General features: G+C 36.7%; 1 protein-coding gene and 1 pseudogene across 1 annotated transcript; both read left to right on the top strand.

The window, feature by feature from the left end:
- Positions 1-416: 416 nt before the first annotated feature.
- LOC130561263 (heat shock 70 kDa protein-like) lies at positions 417-4,821 on the top strand (annotated as a pseudogene).
- A 532-nt stretch (positions 4,822-5,353) lies between these two features.
- pitpnbl (phosphatidylinositol transfer protein, beta, like) lies at positions 5,354-9,373 on the top strand. Its single transcript, XM_057346874.1, has 11 exons — positions 5,354-5,450; positions 5,892-5,922; positions 6,150-6,295; positions 6,583-6,674; positions 6,839-6,846; positions 7,016-7,090; positions 7,605-7,688; positions 7,815-7,892; positions 7,994-8,101; positions 8,187-8,309; positions 8,547-9,373. Exons 1-11 carry the CDS (start codon positions 5,362-5,364, stop codon positions 8,592-8,594), a joined length of 882 nt encoding a protein of 293 aa, XP_057202857.1. The 5' UTR covers positions 5,354-5,361; the 3' UTR covers positions 8,595-9,373.
- Positions 9,374-11,283: the final 1,910 nt, after the last annotated feature.

Genomic DNA, 11,283 nt, shown 5'->3' with positions numbered 1-11,283 from the left:
TTATTGAGGTGTATTGAGACCCCTATTCACCCCACTATTTCATAGGCTAATAGGTGCACGACACGTTGTACTTAAGTACAAATATTTTGTGACTTTGATAGGAATTTATAGGAATTACATACAAAATATATTTTAAAGCTATACTTTTATAGAATATTTCATTTCACATGCTATATCTGTTAGATGACAAACTGCACTTTTAAAGTTAGTGTGTGGTATTTATGTGTATGTAACCTAATAAGCTTTTGTCTAGAACTTTCCTTATATGGGCTGGTTTCACACTGAATGATTAATATTCATTTTTCTTAGAAGTGCTGCTTTTTGTGCATTGTATAAAATTCTGTATGAAATGTAATACTTTTTTGTGTTTATTGTTTTTAATAGCCGATTAGCTGTTACCTACCCGTTAAACGAAGATGTCATCTGCAAAAGGTGTTGGCATTGGAATTGTCCTGGGCACATCCTACTCCTGTGTGGTTGTGTTTCAGCATGGAAAGGTGGAGATCATTGCTAATGACCTGGAAAACAGAACAACACCCAGCTATGTTGCCTTCACAGACACAGAGAGACTCATTAGAGATGCAGCTAAAAAACAGGTGGCCATGAACCCATACAACACAATGTTTGATGGGAAGTGGCTGATCAGCAGAAAGTTTGACTATGCAATTGTGCAGTCTGACATGAAGCATTGGTCCTTCCAAGTAATCAACGATAGGGGAAAGCCAAAGGTTAAAGTAGAATACGAAGGAGAGACCAAATCATTTTACCCTGAGGAAATCTTGTGGTCTTGGTGAAGGAGATTGCAGAGGCTTACAAAAGGTGACCGATGCAGTTATCACAGTGCCTGCCTACTTCAATGACTCCCAGAGGCAGGCCACTAAAGATGCTGGAGTTATCACTGGCCTGAATGTTCTCCGAATCATCAACGAGCCCACAGCTGCAGCCATTGCCTACGGGCTGGATAAAGGCAAAAGTTCAGAGCGTAACGTCCTGATCTTTGACCTGGCTGGAAGCACATTTGATGTGTCCATCCTGACTATTGAAGATGGCATCTTTGAGGTGAAAGCCACAGCTGGAGACACACACCTGGGTGGGAAGGACTTCGACAACTGCATGGTGAATCACTTTTGTAGAAGAATACAAGAGAAAACAAGAAGGACAACAATCAGAACAAGACACCCCCGAGGAGGCTCTGTCCAGCTTGTGAAAGAGCCAAGAGAACTCTCCTCCAGCTCTCAGTCCAGCGTTGAGATCGACTCTCTGTATGAGGACATTGACTTCTACACATCCATCACCAGAGCAAGGTTTGAAAAGCTGTGCTCAGACCTCTTCAGGGAAACTCTGGATCCGGTGGAGAAAGCTTTGAGAGATGCCAAGATGGACAAGTCTCAGATTAATGACACCGTTCTTGTTGGTGAATCAACACGAATCCCTAAAATCCAGAAACTTCTGCAGGATTTCTTCAATGGAAGAGAGCTGAATAGGAGCATCAACCCAGACGATGGGTGACACATCTGGAAACGTTCAAGATCTGTTGCTGCTGGATGTTGCTATTCTATCTCTGGGTTTTGAAACAGCAGGAGGAGTTATGACTGCCCTCATCAAACGCAACACCACCATCCCACCAAACAAACCCAGACCTTCACCACCTACTCAGATAACCAGCCCGGTGTCCTGATCCAAGTATACGAGGGAGAGAGAGCCATGACCAAAGACAACAACCTGCTGGGGAAGTTTGTGCTGACAGGAATTCCACCTGCACCACGTGGAGTCCCTCAGCTTGAAGTGACCTTCGACATTGATGCAAATGGAATCCTGAATGTGTCAGCTGTGGACAAAAGCACCGGCAAAGATAACAAGATCACCATCACCAATGACAAGGGCCGACTGAGCAAAGAAGAGATTGAGAGAATGGTGCAGGAAGCTGAACAATACAAAGCAGATGATGATCTTCAAAGAGAGAAGATTGCTGCCAAGAACTCGCTGGAGTCTTATGCCATGAACATGAAGAACGGTGTGATAGATGAGAACATGAAAGGCAAGATCACGCAGAGGTGGACGAAGTACACAACTTCCTTACTTGAGTGAAAGTACAGATACTACTGGTCAAATATTACTCCACTACAAGTAAAAGTTGTAAAGACAGATTCTTACTTAAGTAAAAGTACAGAAGTACGTGCTTTTAAAAGTACTCAAGTATTAAAAGTAAATTTCCTTTATGTCAGTTGTGCATTATTTTATTGTCGTATACCTTATGCCTCTGAAGCAACCTACTGAATACACAGAGTAGCTCACAGTATCAGTTGTATTAAAGGAGTAATTCACTTCAAAATTTGCCCCCATTGACTTTCCATAGTCATTTTTATTCCTACTATGGAAAGTCAATGGGGGCAAATTTTGCAGTGAGCAACTCCTTTAAGAGCTTTATATGTTTAGCACATATATGTTTAATTTAGATATAATCCTGTATGATCATTTAGCCTAATTATCCTCATTAGCCCCCTAGGCCTATATGTATTTATGAGCAGTGTTCTTTTATTTTGAATATTCCCTTTACCAGTTTTAGCAGCAATTTACCAGTAAGTAGTAAGGTTCTTGTAAATAGTAAAGTGTAGAAGCCATGTGTTTGTTGGATTTATTACCATTTGTCTTACCATAATTTAACTACAAACATAAACTATAGCTAGTAAAATGAAACTACGGTATTTTTAGGTGCTGTAGTTTTACTAAAGATTATTAATTGGATATGGTTCCTATATATAGAAAATGGTAAATTTGTGGATACTGTGGTTTTACTGCAAATACCATCCCTGCGGAAAAAAACAATGAATTTTTTAATTAGAATGAGATTTTTTAATTAAATTCCCCTTTGTAGTGTGTTTTGGGTTTTATTCCAATAGGATTTACCATCCCACCAATAGAATCCATCACACATACAAGTAGACAACAAGTATCCATAGTACAATTCCCATTATAACCATTAAAAGCCATTACATTTTATGTTGTATTTTGGGCAGGGTTCTATTGTTTTTATTTCAACAGGAATACTTCAACTATAGTTACTTCAGTAAAAACATCATTCATTTTCCAAATCGCTTTAAATGATATAGCAGCAGATCAGAAGTTAACACGCACGTGTAGCTCAAGGTGTATGTGATGCTTATTTACCGTTTAGCCGTTATGCCGATCATTTTCATGACAATGTTTCTACGATCTTTGACTGATCGTAACCCACAGATGATTACGCCACACTTTAACATGTGCCTTTTTCGTCTAATATTGTTCTAATTGCCTTTTTAGAGCGCTATCAACAGTGTAGCAGCGCCTACGTTTACATTAGTTTAGCGGGGCAGATCCCAGAGTTGCCAGATTTGCATTAAAAAATATGCCAAATGGCCATTCAAAGCTTGCCGGAAAACCGCGATCTTAGAAAAACTGAAATACTTGGCAACAGTAAAAGGTCCTGGCAGATCGCAAGATAGATAAATTGCGAACAACCAGGTGGCAGACAAGGAAGAGTATGTGTTATTGTTCTGTGGGTATGCTTCTTTATTTCCAAAAGTTGCTGTGTAAACCCTGTGGTGGACCATTTATTTTGATTGTTGTGGATCAATACAATGATTCTCTGTTATACATTTAGTTTAGGTGATTGTTGATTTGAGTTGTTTCTTTGAACTGAGTATATAGTAATGTTGTTAAATATGTTGTTCTTTGAGAATTGGAGATGGAATATTGCATATGAAAAATGTATTTCTGTTAAGAATATATATATAACAGATTTAAGTGTTGTCAGAATGTTACTGTTGTTTCATCTGCATGTTAAGAAAAATATGGAGAAAGCTTTCTGAATGTATATTTCAGTTGTAGCTTAAGTGCAGACAATACATTGTATTAAGTTCCATATTTGAAAATGTCAGTTTATATGTTTGTTTCATGGTATATTTCTGAATATTTTCAATAAACTTGCAAATTAAATGGCTGTTACACTAGACTGCTAATTTATCATTTAAATCTATAATGACATGAAATAGTTGAAAGTACTGGTTGTGTAAATATTACCTTTATCTTACAATATACCTAACAGTGAAACATTCAAACAAAAATGGTAAAACATTCAAGAAATATGTTTTTTTTAATTGCTTAAATGAAAAAATATAGCAGGTTATAAAGTAAAAAAACAACACATTTGCAAAAACAACCAAGAAATTTGAAAAGCAGGCTCATCTTACAAAATGTTCACTCACAGAAAAAAAAAACGTTTATGTGCCATGTAAAGTTGTGCAAGGTCTACAACTTGATGGTCCGAAGATCTCAGTAAATCCTTATTTTTTATATGTTTAACACACTGTACCTACTTAAATTCATTAAACTCTGACACTGTTTCAGATAAAGGTATCAAATCAACTGTAAAATATTCAGAATATTATTCCCTATAATGCACATGGCTTGTTTTTCAAGATTATGCCTGTATTGCTTTTATATACAGTACTAAATCCTTATTTTTATATGTTTAATACACGGTACCTAAACTCATTAAACTCTGACACCGTTTCAGATAAAGGTATCAAACCAACTGTAAAATATTTAGAATTTTATTCTCTACAAGTCTTGTTTTTCTGATTATTAATCAGATATTTTTATATACAGTACTGATTCCTTATTTTTATATGTTTAATATTTAATATTACTTAATACTTAATTAAGTAACATTTTATATAGTAATATTTAGTAATAGTAATATTTAGTAATATTTTACTTAATACTTAATATTTTAAGTACACTGTACTTAAACTCATTAAACTCTGACGCTGTTTCAGATAAAGGTATCAAACCAACTGTAAAATGTTCTGAATATTATTCACTATATAATGCACAAGGCTTGCATTATAGGGAATAATGTTCTGAATATTGTACAGTTGATTTGTTTATCTCAATTACTGTTATAATGGATTTATATAATTGCATACATCAAAAGTTGTACAATTATTATAAAATGCTAATTCCAAAAACGGAGCCTTGTGCAATAACAGGGATGTTTTTCTTAACATTTTAGTACTGGTTTTATAGCATAATGTTATATAGTAAAATGTTTAATTAATTTGCATAGTTAATTGATCTATATATTTTTCTAGAAATTAAGCCATGTGCAACGTAAAGGGCATATATTTATGTCTATCTGATTCTAAATTAGTTTGGGCAAAACATTACAGGCGCAAAGAGTTTTCCTTGTCAACGAATGTCTAACGAATGTCGTACTAACTTTACCGCGGTTTATAACGGGCGTTTATCCCACGAAATTCCCTTCCCATCATGGTCTCTCTCATCAGACCCCTGTGCGTCCTCTTACGCCCCTCTCCACTGATGACGCGCTGCTCTCATTTCCGGCGACCGCAGTCTGTTGTTGAATGTACCGTTCTGTCCAGATTCGGGATGGTACTCGTCAAGCAATAGTGAGTAGCTTTTGCGCCATACCTCAGTTAGATTTTTTACCTACGCTATACATTCTACGACATGCATCAAGCGGTGTCCGTTTTTACGCATATTCATAAATGGCATAATAAATAGGGGATTTAAACCCCCTGACTTCGATCGGCTGGTGGTCACTAGCCGCCTAGCCTTCCCGTTACAGAATCAACAGTGTTTTACGAACCGTTCCCCCGCCAGTGCTGCTATTAACCAACGCTTGATACTATGCATCTTAACAAGACAGATATATCGCGTTCAAACTCCGCCGGATGGTAAAGCGCTGATTTATTTATAAAGAAACCGGGGCCGGTTAATGACACGCCCGTTACATGGGCGCAGGGCGATGCTGCGTTCGTAATATACGATGCCTGTGTTTTAATAGTGATCTTAATGTTTTTAACTTCTCGCATCACTTCTCTTTACAGCCAGGTGCTGTTGCCATGTTCAGTAGAAGAGGTAAGATCAAGCTTCATTGCTATTACGTCTTCTGGAATCAATACCGTTTGAATATTTTCGCTGTATTTCTCTGCTTGCTTGAACAAATACTCCGACAACTCTATTGTTGTTTGTCTATTTAGTAAAGTCAAGCCTCGTCTTCTGCTTTGACTTTGTTTATCTACAGTGTAAACAAGATTGCCGGTTGCCATTAGTTACTTATGTAATGCACTTCATCCCCCTCCCAGTACCAGGTTGGCCAACTGTACTCTGTTGCAGAGGCCAGTAAGAATAACACAGGTGGAGGAGAGGGAATCGAGGTCCTTCGAAATGAACCTTACGAGAAGGATGGGGAGAAGGGCCAGTATACCCACAAGATCTACCACATACACAGGTATATGCTGTTTTCTTTCCAACGCTCAATTTAACAGTTGTTTTGGGATCAAACATACTGTACAGAACTTTCCAAACTGCAACTCCAATAACATCATCATATTTTGGTTAAAAACAACCAAACACAATCAAAACACAATGATATACATTGAGGTAACTACATGGAAAGAGTTCACAAACAATGATGGTTCCCATTGTGACAACTTACCCCACAAAGTTTTCCACTGCAGTAATAGAAATGTTACATTTACTAATCTCTCCTGTCTGTTTAATATTTGTCTTCTGCAGCAAGGTTCCAGGTTTTATTCAGATGTTTGCGCCAGAAGGAGCCCTGGTTTTTCACGAGAAAGCCTGGAATGCCTACCCCTACTGTCGTACTAGTTAGTACTACATGCGTTGTACTGGACTGATGCTGCATGAGATTGTGGTCTATATGCTCTTTGCTTGTGTTGCTAAACTGGGATTGTGTATTGAAACAAAATGCCTATACTGACTGTCGATCTCCTCTTTTCTCTCCCACTAAATTGATTGTGGAACATTACAGTTGTTACAGTAAGTGAATTTTGACACCGTCATGCTCTGAGGTCATTTTAGACTAATCATAGATCAATTTTGCTGAATCACAGTTTAGTTTAGCCGTTTTGGGGGACTATATCTAAATATTGCATTATTAATTAGCAATACAGGCTTTTCATCGACATGCTATGCTTTTGCTTTTCAGAATGAGTATATGAAAGATGACTTCTTCATTAAAATTGAAACCTGGCATAAACCTGACATAGGAACAACTGAGAATGTAAGTTTAATACAAAGTTGTAAAAAATATGTTTTATCTAGTGTACATGTTCCATAAATGTTCATATGAATGTTTTTTTTTGCTTTCAATCTATATAAAAATAAATTATATACTCACAGTTCCCATAAATGTTGTCTCCACTAGTTTGTAAACTCCCAGCATGCATTGCAGCTTGACTAATTTATGCGATTACCGTTATGGATTTATTGTTTTACAGTTTGCTGCTCTAATTTATGCGGTTATTGATGTTTTCTCTGTTACTTGTCACATTTGTTGTGTGGTGATGTTCTGGGCTCACCTTTTAACTTGTGATAAAATGCTTTGTCTCTGTTGAAAATTAAATGATGGCAAACTAAATGTTTCTTGTGGAAGAGTTGTTGACAGAACTCTAAATTCCAAATGCGTTATGCTTCGCTATTTGAAATGCATTTATTTAGTCATTTTTGGATTATTAACTGCTAGAAAAACCAATTGTATATTTTTAATATAACGTTTTGATCTTCCTCTCACACAGCCTCACGGTCTTCCTCCTGAAGAGTGGGAGGAGATCGAGATTGTTCCGATCGATATAGCCGACCGCTCTCAAGTGGATGATGTGGTGAGTTGAATTAGAGTTTATTTTTTAATTTTTTATTATTGTCTTGGTGTACATTTATTTTGGATCCCATAAATGTTGCATAACATCTAAGCACGGAGTCATACCACTCTTCGTTTCATTTCTCAGGATTATAAACCAGATGAGGACCCTGCCATCTATCACTCTGAGAAAACTGGCAGAGGACCTCTTGGACCTGAATGGAAGGTAATCATGACCACATGCACACACGTCCATATAGGAATGTCTATAATGAATGAAATGCGTTAAAGAATGCCGAACTGTCATCTGCATCCATGTCTCCCCAGAAAGAGCTTCACAATGGTAATTGTCCCTATATGACAGCGTATAAACTGGTGACGGTTCATTTCCGCTGGTGGGGACTACAGGGACGTGTGGAGAACTTCATTCATAAGGTGAGCCGTCAGCATCTCATAATAGTCTGCTGTTGTCATGACGCTGATCTACTTACAGTAACACCAATCTCTTTCTTTTGAGTAGCAGGAGAAAAGGCTTTTTACTAATTTCCACCGGCAGCTGTTTTGTTGGCTGGACCGCTGGGTGGACTTAACTATGGACGACATTCGCCGGATGGAAGAAGAGACGCAGAGGGAGCTAGACCAGGTACTTATTACTGTGGGAACAATGTAATGCAGTCCTGCGAGTAATGAAAGGACCTAGATTTATATTAGATTTATATTGCAGAACAAATAGCGACAGGGTTCATTTGGTTAATAATTTACTTTAATAAAATAACAAATTCGACCAAAACAAGGTTGCGATAGACACAGGGGAGAAACGGTTATATGGTACACATTTAGGCTAAATGCCACTATTATAAAAAAAACTTGTTTTTTTTAGATGCGCAGCCAAGGTACTGTGAGAGGGATGAAAGCCGGAGAGGACTAAGACGAGATTAAAGATTGAAGGAAAACAAAATAGGGGCTACTTTTTATTTGACCTCCTTCAGTCCTCATTGGCCAATCGCAACGTGCCACATCACCAAGCCCTTCCGAACAGGAAATTGTCATCCCTCACCCAGGATATGTCCATTGAGTGTGAATGTTGGTGTGAATGTGTACAGTATGCATGTGTATCTGTGGTTGTGCAGTTTGACTTTACACCTCATCATTTGCTGCCAATTTCTTAGGGATTCACTTAAGATACATTAAGTGATGCCGGCATTTCTTTTTATAATTATTATAACTGTTTAATGGTTTTTGGTTCATTTTGCAACCATAAGCTTTTTACTGAATGCACAAGTGGAGTAATGAATCCCAAGCTTGTTTCAACAATGAAACATTTCACTACATGTATTTTGACTATAAATAAATAAATGACTGAGAAATTTCCTTCCTAATTCTGTTACGTTTGTCATGTTGTTTGGAAATGCCTCAAGGATCATTATCAGAAAATGGACAAAAAATGGAATAAAGGAGCTTGTTTTATTCATATGAAGCTCAAAGCATAACGGTTTTCTGGTAGTCTTTGGTTTGGCTCTGCACTGGTTGGAGTGCAGTGAATGGTTGTTTCTTTTTTAAGATGAGTGTAAGAGCATTGAAACCCCTCCCACCTTTGACTGACATGCCGCAGGACATGCCTCTCCATTTAGACGAGGATGGCCTGAATTTCAAAGTTCAATTTACAATAATGTAACAACAAATAAAAAATGTCATCGACTACCATGAGCTGCCTGCGTTTGATTCTTATCAGTTTGGGTCCTTTTATTCGGGTGTAACAAAGATTACATGATACAATTACAAAATTATAATACAATTTATGCTTTATATCACAGTTCTCTTTAGAATACCAAAATTATGATTTATTTTTTAAATGTACATTTTTAAAAATGACCTCTTTTGAATATGATTTTTTTTGTTTTCCACATATCTTTATATTTTCTTCGAGACTCCCTGGATAAATTCACAATAGATGACAACTAGATCTTTATTTTGGATCTATAATTTATAATTATATAGTGTACATTTCATAATCTGTATATGCTTGTGTATGGCATCACAAATGAAGTAAATCTCACATTGAGCACAAAAACAGCGGCCTCTTGTGGCTATTGTGTGCTGACATCCTTTTGATAGTAATTCTCATCCATGCTCAGTTTTTATTTTACTGATTGATTATTTTTAATGTGGGATTTTTGTGAGAATGTTATGTGATACTTTCATTGCCTTCCTGTTTAGTTTCAGACAACAGTCATTGACTTCACTGCGGGAATAAAACTGTTCTGCAAGATTATGACTGGCCAAGGAAAAAAAAATTTTCAAGTCCCTTCACAGTTCAACAGAGCCATGAGAACAGAATCCTGTTATATCATCTAACTGGAATATTTAAACAGAGAAAAACATCCTGCTTTAAAATACGGGATTAGATGCATGCAAACGTGGCAGACAGAGAAGCGGTGTTATATATAAATAAGGGATTATCATGGGATTGAAAAAAGAAGAAAGCAGCCAGCATTACCACTGACGTGCGCTTATGTAATTTCTTGCATTATGATAATATATCCTACAATAGTCATTGATTTTCATGACAAGTGCATATTTCTATTTTTCCACAATTCACATACTTTAAAGGGGATCTATGCAAAATTCTGTTTTACATTGTAAACAACCACCCTAAACCACACAAACCAGGTAATTTGTTCATTTATAACCTAACAGTTTTTTTTCCATAATTCAGCCGACAATAAATTGAAACAAAACAGCATTTTTTAAGTGTAGGCTATACACAAAATTGTGTTGACATTACTGCTATCTAAACCCCATAACAAGATTCTATTAATTTTTTTGTAAAATGTGTTAAATCAGTTGTAGTATGCAATCAGTCGGTTTCCATTAATGTTATCGTGGCTCTAATGAGTACGCTGTTTATTTACAAAAAAATGAAAAATGCAGTTCTGTTGTAAAATTCCAAAAGTCTTAGGAAATGTTAAAACCAATTGGCATAACAATGGTGCCTCAAATTCATGCAGTTGTGTGTATTAGTGCATGTCTCCAGTCCGCTGCTTTGCATTTCTAGAGAAACAGACTGGCGACAGCTGACGGATGTCATCACTGGCGTATGGGTCTTTTGGCAACATCTGCCACAGAGGTTGATCTGAGCTGACCGTCTAGAAACACGTGATAAACTAATACAGTACATTATCAACAATTGTAGAGATGTCTGGACAGTGCTGTTTTAAGCAAATGCAAGATTTTATATCACGTATAACAAATAGACTAATTGTTTTCAACAATGTTAAGAGCAGATGTTTTGTAGCAGTGACACAGGCTTAGCAGACCTGCTTGAGAAGTGTTGAGCAGATGTGATGCAGAGTTTGTGGAAATGTGCGATCATCTGCTGAGGTTAAGGAGATTAACAGATTACAGGATTTGATATTTTCAATATTACGTTATAAAGGTTTTCACCTTAATGGTATTTTCAAACCATATAATGCAACATATGAGCACCAATGATCTTTCAATGTCAGGATTATCTGTCTAATCATCTCACGTAGGTCACTGATGCAGATATTACTGTTTTTTTTCTATATTTTTGTTCACACACTTTAAAATGTTTTAAATGTGTTTTTGTTTGCAAC

Source organism: Triplophysa rosa, linkage group LG11 (genome assembly GCF_024868665.1).
Source record: "Triplophysa rosa linkage group LG11, Trosa_1v2, whole genome shotgun sequence".
NCBI classification, from domain to species: Eukaryota; Metazoa; Chordata; class Actinopteri; order Cypriniformes; family Nemacheilidae; genus Triplophysa; species Triplophysa rosa.
The sequence above is the reverse complement of the archived record's forward strand: the minus strand, read 5'-3'. Positions and strand labels throughout refer to the sequence as shown.

What these genes read in the sequence shown, in the direction of transcription:
- pitpnbl (XM_057346874.1), top strand. Translation starts at nt 5,362, where the DNA reads ATGACGCGCTGCTCTCATTTCCGGCGACCGCAGTCTGTTGTTGAATGT. An exon ending in TGCCATGTTCAGTAGAAGAG is followed by an intron (nt 5,923 to 6,149) that starts GTAAGATCAAGC and finishes TCCCCCTCCCAG; the next exon opens with TACCAGGTTGGCCAACTGTA. An exon ending in CTCTTGGACCTGAATGGAAG is followed by an intron (nt 7,893 to 7,993) that starts GTAATCATGACC and finishes ATGTCTCCCCAG; the next exon opens with AAAGAGCTTCACAATGGTAA.